The sequence below is a fragment of the Terrapene carolina genome, unplaced genomic scaffold (assembly GCF_002925995.2).
Source record: "Terrapene carolina triunguis isolate 2854851 unplaced genomic scaffold, T_m_triunguis-2.0 Scaffold62, whole genome shotgun sequence".
In the NCBI taxonomy this organism is placed as follows: Eukaryota; Metazoa; Chordata; order Testudines; family Emydidae; genus Terrapene; species Terrapene triunguis.
Genome location: NW_020664413.1, coordinates 54,453,645 through 54,465,852, shown reverse-complemented (window position 1 = coordinate 54,465,852; position 12,208 = coordinate 54,453,645). Strand labels below are relative to the sequence as shown.

General features: G+C 38.6%; 1 protein-coding gene across 1 annotated transcript in view; it reads right to left on the bottom strand.

Moving 5' to 3' along the window:
- Positions 1-4,621: 4,621 nt before the first annotated feature.
- Positions 4,622-12,208, bottom strand: part of PLCL1 (phospholipase C like 1 (inactive)) — a 297,889-nt gene continuing 290,302 nt past the window's right edge. The window contains exon 6 of the mRNA XM_024206998.2: positions 4,622-6,765. Coding sequence (XP_024062766.1) covers positions 6,583-6,765 — 183 coding nt within the window. The 3' untranslated portion in view covers positions 4,622-6,582. The remainder of the gene's footprint in view (positions 6,766-12,208) is intronic.

Here is a 12,208-nt window from a genome sequence, read left to right as displayed (position 1 = left end):
TAAGAATCTGCCAGCCTTTAATCACTCAGGGTGAGAATTTGCTAATTCATATCCTACTTATCTAGTATGTTAAGCTCAGTTTGCAATTTTGTTTATAGGTAATCTGCTTTGATCTGTTTGCTATTACTTATAATCACTTAAAATATTTCCTTTTGAAGTTAATAAAATAAGTTTATGTTTTAATCCCAATCAGTGTGCGTTTGACTAAGGTGCCTGGGGAAAATCTCATCTTGGTTACCACAAGTGTGCATGGTCCTCTTCACATTGAGGGAGAGGCGGACCGGGGGTTAAACCAAGATCCTGGCCAGATTTGACCAGGGCAGGACGGTACTGCTCTGGGGTCCTAGGCTGAGATGCTGGTGGTTAGAGAGCCTGCGTGTAACTGCAGCTGGGTGTGTCCCTACCTGTGTGAATGCTGGTGAAAGTGCAAGCTTGGAGGGCTTTTCAACTTGTCACAGCAGCAGAGTGTGAGGGGAAGCCCAGGCTGGTGGGTCAGGGGAGATCAGTGGTACTCCAGTTCCAGGTGGCACCCTGAGGGGGAATCCATCACAGTCATAATCTGAATTTATTTCCTAAAGGCTAAATCCTGCTATACTTGCTCAGGTAGGACACCCATTGACGTCAGTGAACAAACCTTCTGGAAGAGACGTTATTTATCTCACACCCAGCAATTAACTTCTTCATCTGCTTTTGCCTCCCTTTTTTATTGATTTGCTTTTATGGCCACAGCTTTGTTTTGTTACTATACATCAGGCATCAGATGCTTTTCCCACCGTACGCACTCAGACTCACACTACTTTAGGAGGAAGCTGTAACCTGTGAAAATCTTAGCATCTCAAAGCTATTCCTGAGCGTCCTGGACTTGGAGGAGATTTGAAGGGACCTAGGATGAGCTGGTCATTAGTCATTGCATCCTATTTATCCCAAGCCTCTCAGTCACAATCTCTCTACCACTTTAATTGTCTTTTTTTCACCATTCCTTCCCTCCAACGTCTCTCTTCTGCAATAGGAACACTTTGACTAGATTTTTCACCCTCAAATTCAGCTCCCTTCCACACTGAAACATGCTGCACACAGTAGAGTACAAATTAACTTGTGAGCAGTGACTTGTACAGAAATAGATGGACAAATAGCACACTTCCTGATACATCTTCTCACTAAAACGAGAACGTGCTGGGTAAGAGTAGCACTGATGAAGTCTCATGCTTTCATATCTTGGTGATTCATCTTTTGACCAATTTTTCCTTATTCTTCTACATCTTCCCATAACTCCTCTAAAGGAGCCATGGTCCAGATCTCTCCCTTTTTTCCCCATCTATTCCAATCTCTTTTTGCCCCGCCCCACTACCCAGTTGCGACTCTTGTACATGTATTTTTTGTGTTTTAAAATAAAGTCAGATGGCTGAGGAAGCATAGCCCAGTGTTTAAGGTGCTAGCTTGGGCACCCCGTATCAACTCCTTGCGCCATCACAGACTTCCTGCATGACCATGGCCAAGGCATTTAGTCTCTCCCGTGCCTCAGTTTCCCATCTGTAAACGGGGATAATAGCACTTCCGTACCTCACTGGGATGTTGTGAGGATAAATACATTAAAGACAGTGAGATACTATGGCAATGGAGGCAATATATGTACCTTAGAGAGATATCTCAAATAAATGTCTCTGAATAATCTTTAGCTTCTTTGATGACATTTGCACTATTTTATATGAACTTTCTTCAAATATTCTAGTAGAAATGTTTGCCAAAGAAGTTTATTTTAAAGAAATATGGCAGAATATTCACTGACTGTGAACTTCACATTTCTAACCACAAGTGTGCACACCCGAAACCTCATGCTAAGAGTTACATTCATCCAATCAGGAAAGATAAACCTACTGTGTCATCTTCACCTTCAATTAAAGTTGACTATTGAACATTGACTACTCTCATCTAACTGCTTGTGAATAGGATACAGATCACAAATTATTAGGGAGAGAATTCCAAGTAACAAATGGGAGAAAACAATGGTCTGTGTTTTGACAAGTCACAAAAAAATGAAATTTGTCCGTATTTCTTATGAATTATTTACTTAGCTCTATTTAAAATGATTATTTCCTTCACTCAATAAATTGAGTCCAAAGTGTGCTTCTAATTTACCCAGGTTCAGATCCAGTGCAGTTACTGTATCTCAAGGACTTCCACTTTCAATTTGCTTAGTTCACAAGTAAAAAGATGGGTTTTGTTCCAGGGCTCTGTCAGTCCTGCAGAGTCAGGCTGTAGTCTTCATCTCGTGAACCATCACCAGCAATAAAAATTCTGCTGGCCAAATTAATTGTTTTCAATGGGGTTGAACAGTCTAACTGTGGACAGTATTTTGCCCTGCAGTTGGAGTTTAATTAACAATTTTATTAAAGATCCATAAGCCAGAGACAATCCAGCTCACTCCCCCATAGCTATTTTGTCTCTGCTGGGCTAACACTAGGTAGTAAAATGTTATTTTAGTCAGTAAAGTTGGCAGATATGATGCTGAATAATCACAGAGAGCAGCGCTGTTCAGTCACAAGGTGCTATAGTCCCTTTTTAGTGTAGAACTAAACCTTCATAGTTTTTCAAAACTATGAGTCCGGCTGATGGACTGTACAATTTCCCCACATAACTCTTTCAACAGACTTGTATTCTGACTGCTCACACTCATCTGCTTTTCCAGTCAGGCACCTCCTAAACAGAGAATTTTGACTAGCTGCAGATTGGTTAGGAGATATAGTCACAGTCATTCCATTCATAATGTTTTTCCCTCTCACATTTATTTCTCATTTCTCCTAAGAAATAAAAAGCAAGATCTCCAGAAGTGAAAGTCTGGTGCATGAAGCGATTATACCACCGTTAGTGCCCAAGTACCTAGACAAGTTTTCATTCTTTGCTATTATTCATTCCTCCTATATACCTAATTTTACAAGAAATAAGACTGAGATATAGTAGTGACAAGTTAATTACAGTTGTGACATCTTGTGGTAGGTCTATTGTACATGTCTGTAACAGTAAGATATGGTACCATCACCATATCTAAAATAAGCACTGGTGAAGAAGAGCGCTCTCCTCCATAACCTCTCCCTTCAGCTTCTTTTATACAACATTTTAGCTTTCAGTGTCTTGAGTGATGACATTGTCTATTGCTCTGGGAATGGGATGGAATCCAAGGAGGTTATGACCTAATGTTTTAGTCTGAAGGGATAAAACGAAAAGATGGGTTATTATACAGGCAAGCTCTCGCTGTGCATGCAGTTATCTGATGACTATATTTAGGGAAATGAGACTTAAAATGGAGGGACATGCAGGGATCTGACATTTGGCCTGAGATGCATTTGTATTTGGAAGCTGTAAGATTATTTAAAATAGCATAAACACCATGGGCAAATAATATCAAAAAAAGTCACAGGGCCATGTAAGGCTGTCATTAATGTTAACCTGACCTCATGTGATGAAGGCACATGTTTATTTCCATTGGCTGAGCCCAGGAGTAGGGCAACAGGTGTGTGAAAATTTGGTAAAAAATTATTTTGATTAAAAAGAGAGAGAGAGAGAGAGAGAGAGAGACTGCAATCTCAGCACCAGAATGCACTAGCAGATGTGCATCCACCAACAGTTTTGGATGAACTATAGACTGCGATTTTACACAATAGCCAGAACTAATTGTACATATTGATACATTACTATCCTTAGTATATTAGAGAGACAAGGTGGGTGAGGTCATATCTTTTATTGGACCAACTTCTGTTGGTGAAAGAGACAAGCTTTTGAGTTTACACAGAGCTCTTCTTTAGAAAGCTTGTCTCATATGTATTGCTGCTGGTTAGGTTGGGCATGATCCCTCCACATCCCTTTCTCCAAGGAAGAGTTTTTATTTTGCTGCGTGGCACATAAAACTTTTAAGAGGATGAATTAATGAGCAGAGGCAGATGAGAGAAGGGCCTGGGCAGGCCTGGGGATTAATCTCTTGGTCCTGTACCTATGGGAGAGGGAGCATGGAGGCTACTCCAGCCATGTGAGGCAGCTCCCCAACTGCTCTACATCCTAAAGCGGTGGGAGGATTTCTCTTTCCCAGCACCCTCTGCCCAGCACCCAGCCTGGCTACTTGAGCGGGGTTTAAGATTTGTTCTTTAATTTCCAATACACTTTATGCACACTAAAACTATTATGAAAGATGGATGTACATGTGATTAGAGGCCTTTCCAACAATCTTCTGTCCCCGCCCCATCTGTATAGAGGATGTTCAACATTGTTGTGTAGTACCTGCTTTTGCCAACTTCAACTTGTAAATCAAGCTCTTGTCTATATTTTACCACCCAGGCAATTTATAAAACCAGAGAGCGAGAAAAAACTTCAGTTCTTGAAGGAGTATCAAATTGACTTTCAAAGTGAAAAAAATTAAGGCTGTTTTCATTTTAAAAGAAAATAGCACAGGGAACAGAGTTCTCTTCCAAAGAAACCCTTCCCATTACATAGATCATTCCTAAAAGAAGTTGTGTTCATAACTGGCATAAAGTTAGCTTAACAGTTTTTGTTCCATTGGACACTAACCTCTGAGCGCCAAGTTCTGTTTGCCATATACATAATTCCTGTTGAAATTGATAGAACAGAATCTGAAGGAAGAATTTGTCCATGCATGCTTAATACATTAATTTGGGCAGGGGTTATTTATTCCTTGACTGGAACCCAAAAGAAACTCCCTCCTGAAGTCACACAAGGAAACTATAATACAAATATATATATACACAAATCAAAGACCTAAATGACTGGTTAACATAGTGTGTGTGGGGGGGGGGAAAAAACAATACCTGGTTCTTACTGTATATAATCAAGTTTCAGGCAACTGAGTTATAATCCTTTAAATAATGGGCTTCAAGACAGGACAGAACCTTATGTACAGCTCACCCAAATTCTAACACATGCTCTTAATCAGTTTTCAGTGTTTGCCTTCTGTGTAAAATCACTTAAAAACATGGGTTACAGTTGTTTCATAGCTTTACTCTCTCAGTAATGTGCAACATGAACATAATAGTGTTATTAAGAAGTCAAAAATAACTTAACACAGGAGCTATATAAGATTTTCAGACGGCCAAACTTCCAACAATTTACCTTTTGTTAAGTTCAGAAAATTCGCACATTTGTTAATCAAATTAATTTAAAAAGTAGCTTTTCAAAATAAAAGCAATGCTTTAAATAAATATAGTCTTTTATAACCATAGAACACTGAGTTCTGTTAAAGGTAACACAAATACTACACTTAAGCACAATACTGAAAAGACTGAAATGAACACCATGAGAATACATGAGCAGGACCCTATTAAGGATGACAGGATACGGATTCATTTGTTGTCCTGCATCTCTTCTGTGTACATTAAATGACAGTACAGTAGCATAATGGAGTTAATTCTCAAAACTACCATAAGGATTTGTTGTGTCATGACATTTATAATTGCTGCACAAGAATACTGGTACCCTGGTTTTTCAAGCCATTTCTCTATGCTACATCTTCAGCAATTCTGCAGTCTTACTTCAAATCTCTAGCAGGGCATACTTCTTAAAACTGACACACTGTGGCCAAATCCTGCTTACTTTACTCACCGGACTTAAGTAGGATCACTGGTATGAGTAAGGCAAGAAGAAATTAACCCATTCTGTAAATGTCATATAAAGCTCACAGTTTGTGAAGTCTATAACCTTCCTTCAAATATTGGCATTCATGAATATTTCAGAATTACTGAAGATCACTGTCATGTTATTTTATCATTGATGAATGCTCACAATTCTCACTTCATAACTAGAGGGCAGAAGCTGTGTTTATTATTACACAAGTTAAATGCATTTCTGCAAAGATCGCAGCCGTTCTGCTGAGCTAAAATGTTGCACTGACCTTCTTGAATGAAAGAAGTTCGCTATTTCTTACATTACTATGTATTATCTGAATGTATTTCAGACACATGTATTTCAAAGACTAGCTAAAATTCTATGAAATGTCCATCTGAAATCCAATCAGGAACTATCTAGAAATTCTGTTTAATATTTCATTTACTTATTTTTAATTGATCATTAAAAATGATGTTGAGGATTTGTAGCAATCCATTAATTTCACCCTTACAACAAATGGTTATTTGTTAGTGAAATCTGTTTTGTTTAATTTAAACAGAATATATTAAAAGTTGTAAATTAAATGACAAAGGCAGGAAAGTCAAACGAAGCACAAAATTGATACAATAAGTATTCTATTTGTTTTGATCTTCAGAATTAACATGTCTGTTCAAAGATGACAAAAGAATAAATTAGTAAATGGATAAAGCAACTCTTAAACGGGCTTTTCTAGGATTCCACACACACGTTCTCTCTCTCATTCACACTCCCCACCCACTCCTCGGATTTATTAGAAATTTTACTACTAAAGAGTTTAACTTAGATAAATTAACTGCATTAAAATACTGACATTGTGAGGAATTTAATACTTCCAACACCCTGCAAGAAGGCATTCCTGTGTGAAATTTTAAATGCTTTAAAAAAATAGTTTAAAGTTATTGAAATATATGACAAATATGACAGCTCTGCCTTCTCTCACAGCCTGCCGTTCTCATCCCCAGTATCCTTCTCCTCTATTGCCTCAAGGCATCGTTTTGATTTTGCATCCATGTTTCCACTTCCAGTTTTGCTCAGTCCACATGACAAGCAGGCCAGCTGGATCTGCTTCATATTCTCTATGGCTTCATTCTTGGCATTCTTCAGCAGATCTCCTTGTCCCTAAGAGTATATAGAAATACACAAAGAAAAAAAGGCATGAATAATATAGATCATTAAGAACTTAAAGTGGAGCTGCTGTTCTCATGTCCTCGTTAAAATTACTTTTTATGATGGAACAAGGTTCAAATTCACCCATCTCTGTTTCAATTCCACAGTGGGGCCTACTATTAATTTCAGCACAGACAGAAGGGACTGAAATCATCTGGCAGCTTTTTAAATGCACCGTACCTTTAGCCAACATAAAAGGCAGCAGAAGCAGTCATAGCAGTGAGTTTGGTGGGCTGGGCCTGCAGATACAATGTCTTATAAACGATTAATTTGAGAGACAAGGGGGGTGAGGTAATATCTACATTCTGTTGGTGAAAGAGACAAGCTTTTGAGCTTACACAGAGTTCTTTCTTCAGGTCTGGCAACAGAGAATGGTCCAATAAAAGATATTTCCTCAGTGACCTTGTCTCCCTAATATCATAGGTCCAACATGGCTACAACAACGCATACAACAATGAAAAATATTTATTGTCAGTAGAGGGATTTTATAGTCATTTATGCCTTTTTCTAGCTAGTTCATTGTTCTGTGGACTATGTTCCAAACTGGCTGAAGTGGCAGCATATTAAGGCGAAGCCTTTGGGAGTGCAGAACCCAAGGGCACCATCAAACCACAGCACCAGTTTGTTAAGCTGATCTCAAGGCAGCAGCAGCAGTGGAAAGACCCTTCTCCATATTAAGGAAAAAATAAACTTGATTTAATAATAACAGGCTAGGAGTTCTCTCAAATAGATGAGAAGTCAATACATTATAGTAGGCCTGCCTGTTTATACCCAGGCCAGTGACAATCCTAACTGAATCAATAGAAGATTGTTCTCTTCAGATACGTCAGCTGGAATAGTGATTCTACAAAACCACCACCACACTGCTACTGCCAGTGGCTCCATTACACCACTCTTTGAAACATTAGATCTTAAATGAAAATATTTAATCATCCCAAATCATATAGATGGGGTAAATTGGGGGGAATTTTAGTACAAATGAAAGCCTTCTCACATAGCCCTGTTAACACGCCTTAGTCATGGCTGGCTATCCAGTCCTAAGCTTCTCGTTGACAGAGGTGTGTTTATGAGATGTGCAAACATTTCTATGCACCATGCTGAATCCATTCAACCCATTTCATCTGTGACCTTCCAGCAGACTAACATGAACCTAGGATTTGATGCACAAAAAGTTTCTTTTATACCATGTCAAAACAGTTCAAAGGTAAAGTCCCCTAAGTTATCTCAATCCAGTTTTTAAACATCAGAAAAAATGCCGATCTTCAAATATAATAAATTGTGCGTCTCATTCTTTGTCAGAGACACAATGATGAACAATTAACATTTTTGAAGATTTCAAATAAAAGTAAATGTACTTATGTTATCTACACTACAACATAGAGAGGCCACTGAGAAATGAGAGTTAGAGAAGTTACCAAAATATAAAATGAGTTTACTCTTTGGTCTATACAAGATCATCTGACCATGTCAACTGTGATTTTAAATAAAAATGTGACACATTATTAAAAAACAACAATCATGCTACCAGACTGACACCTTTTGACTGCTTAGCAGACTTACAATTGTCTCCCTGTGAATATTAAAAATAAAAGTCAGCTACCAGCAAGAACACCTGTGTGTCTATATTTTTTTAGTCATTGTTTGCTTGCTACAAATGCAGAGTGTGGATACCCATAAAATTGGAAAATATTTATCCCCCTCTGAAAGTTTATAAATACATAATTACAACTAGATAGCTGTTTTTAATTTGAGAACAAGGAGAATTATGATACCCAAAAAGTGCACTTAACACAGTCAGAGTTACCCAGTGTAGGACACACACACACTTATAATATCCTTGCCGCCTTCCAACAGTTTTGTCCAAAAGGGCGTGGGGGTGTTATATGGAAGTTCCATTAATATGCTAATGTTTAAAAGTTCTATTAAACTATTAAACAATGAATATTGATAGTTTAAATTGTGTGAAGTGACAAGCATGAGAGATTGGTGTTACAAAATAAATAAATAAAAGCAGGAGATTCTGCTAGATATTAAAATGAAGGGTTGTCAAGAGCTTGAGTTGATCTTCTTAATGTCAACATCAAACCAAGTACAGCTTTAGGTACATCATTGCATACAGCTGTTTATATTTGCATTCAAAATGAAAAGATTTCCACTTGCTTTTCTTGTAAATCCATTTTACTAGTTACAATTTTCTAAAACGATTAAACAGAAGTTATGCCAGATTGCAAGAAGAAGTTCCTTTAAAATATAAGGAAAAACTGAAATCTGTAGGATAACATTTATGAACATGTCCTAGATTGGGGCATAACGGTACTTCAAGCTTCCAATTTTCTAAAGCATCACCCACATAAAGGGCCATATCATTTTCCACTATAATTCTGGCATCTCTCAAGACACAGAGATGCTATTCTGCAGGTCCTCCACAGATAGAACTATGGATGATTTCTCTGGGAGGGGGGCTAAAGATTGTAGTCCTATGGGTGAAATTGGGGTCACAGTGAAGTTAATGAGAATTTTTTGCCATTGACTTCAATGGGATCAGGATTTCACCTCAAGAGTTTCAGTGTGCATGCAATTTGAACCATATCCAATCATATACAGCCTTTCCGATGCAGATTATTATGGTTAGGAGTAATTAGCATGGAGATTTGTATGGGTCACATGGTAACCAGAATACATTGTTGCTCCTTTTCCTGCATTGCTGTGTGCCCATGAAAAGCTAGTTATGACATTTTGTATGTGGAGCCAAGAATTTAGTCATAATACATTAGTTACTGGACAGGAGGAACAAGAATTGGGTGACATGTTTAAAAGCTGAGCAGAGTCACCAGAGAATCCTGCACAGTAAAAAGGAAGCTCCCTGAACACTGTTCAGCTACATGTATAAATGAGCCCTAAACAATGTACTTTTTCAGCTTCAGAACTTGTCCATTAGCATGCACGTAACATAGAATCTCAGGGCAGGAGATATTCTAATGAAGATGTAGGGACAGATTTTTAAAGACTGTTAGATACCTAACTATGCAAATAGGTGCCTACTGGGATTTTCAAAAGCTCCTAACTCCCCTTGAAATCCATAGGATTTAGATTTCTAGGCACCTTTGAAAATCTCACTAGCTATCTGCACCCTTACGTGCTTAAATACTTTTTAAAGATCTGGCCCTTACTGACAATAACACCATCTCTACATCTAGGCAATCTAATCTAGTATCTTGTATGCCATACATGTTGTGTGAGTTCTTATAGAACAAATCATATGTAATGGGCTGGAACCCAGGGTCAGAACCCTGCATATCTTCAAAGGGTGAAGATCCCAGAACCCCTTGTGGTATTCTAAAGGCACCAGATACATATGGGTAAGTAAAAGGCTGTCATGAGGGTGATACATCATAATAATGGGAAGCACTACACAGCTAACATTGCTCTGCTTCTCCCATTCTCCAGCACTGAAACAGGCAGGATTTAGCCCACATAACTTTGCACACTGTATTGTTTTGACCCTAGTAAACAAAAGCAAGAAACAATGGTAGCTGGCAGGGTTCAGCACTGGTAAACAATGTTTGGGAAACAATGGCAGCTGGAGATGTCATCTTAGGCCAGTGCACCAGAGCCTGATTGCTTCATTTCCTGATGACGTGGACTTGTCCTGCTGTACAATGTAAGTTACTAAATAGATGCTAAGAATCAGATTTCATAAGAGTAGCTGTGTGCTATTCCTTACGAAGCACTGAACTATAAAGAGAGAGAAAGCTCAATCTGACAGTTATGGGAATAGGCAGATAGATATACTTAGAAGACTGGAATTCGGTGAGCAGCAAAGGTTTAAAGAAGTCAGTAAATAAAATCTACACCACATACATTTCAGAGAAGTGTGATTATGCTTTTAGGATGAAGGTTGATATTGTGGTTAAAGGCACTAGGATTGGGATTCAAGAGATCAGGGTTAAGTCCATGACACTGCCCCAGACATTCTGCATGACTTGGGGGCAAGTCACTTCATCTGTTTGTGCCTTATTACCCCACCTGCGAAATGGAGTGCTGTGCGGCTAAAGTCATTGTTATTTACAGAGCACTAAGTTACTACAGTGACTGGACCCTTTCCGGGCAAGTACCTAGAGAGATGGACTAGTGGCATCATCTGAGACATAGTTACCAAGAAATCATTACATTAATAATTATACCAAGGTTGATGTCATGAATGTAATTTGAAATAGTTTGTTTTGAATGGGATGAAACATCTAGGCTCTACAATCTTCCATTCCCTTACAATACAGCCCCATCTAATGCTGATACTTGGCATTATCAGGAATATTTTGTTACAGATTCAGCCATAATGGTGTCAGGCTGCCTGATATCACTGCTATGTGCTAAGACTACAATTCCTGATGTAACAGTTTTAAATATGTATTAGTGTTTCACCCTTACCATTTTTTACAATGTTTGTATTTGACTAGTACAATTTGCCAATAAGAAAGACCTCAAGGCAGTGCCTTGAAGGTTATGATTTGATTTGTATCTAATATAATTGTGTGTATGTGTATATACAAAAAGCTATAAAACTTTAGTCCAAAATTAATTTAGTGATTTGATTTTTACCACCTTTAGGCTACATTTTTACACAACACATGATTTGAGAAAAGGAGGGGATCCCAAGCTGCTAACTGTTTAACTCTAGGGAAAGTTTTGTTCAATTAAATCATTCCCATGCAGTAAGTTAAATATGTGCTGTTTGCGCCCACCGAAGGCAATGGGAGTTTTGCCATTGATTTCAGTGGGTTCAGGACCTATTCCCATGGAAGACTCGGAAGCTTGGGAATGCTAGCCCAGAGATGGACCATCATCCTTCACTTCCCATGCTATTGTGGGAAGCTCCATCATCCATTTCAAGATAAAGGGAATTTTCAGCCTGACTGGAGTTATCAGCCCAGCAAGGTGGCTTTGACCTGAACAGCCCAACCCACTTTTAAACAGTGTCCCTGGCTGTATCAGTCTCCTGCCCCCTTCCCATGTTATGTCCTTGTCAAGGCTGGATCCCCACTTTGAACTTTAGGGTTCAAATGTAGGGGCCTGCATAAAAACTTCTAAGCTTATCTACCAGCTTAGCTTTGGTCCGCTGCCACCATCACAAGAATTCCCTCCCTGGGAAGCCTTGAGAAACCTTTCACCAATTCCCTGGTGAACACAGATCCAAACCCCCTTGGATCTTAAAACAAGGAGAAGTTAACCATCCCCCCTCCTTCCTTCCACCCTCCTTTCACCAACTCCTGGTGAATACAGATCCAAACCCCCTTGGATCTTAAAACAAGGAGAAATCAATCTGGTTCTTAAAAAAGAAGGCTTTTAATTAAAGAAAAAGGTAAAAATCATCTCTGTAAAATCAGTATGGAAAATA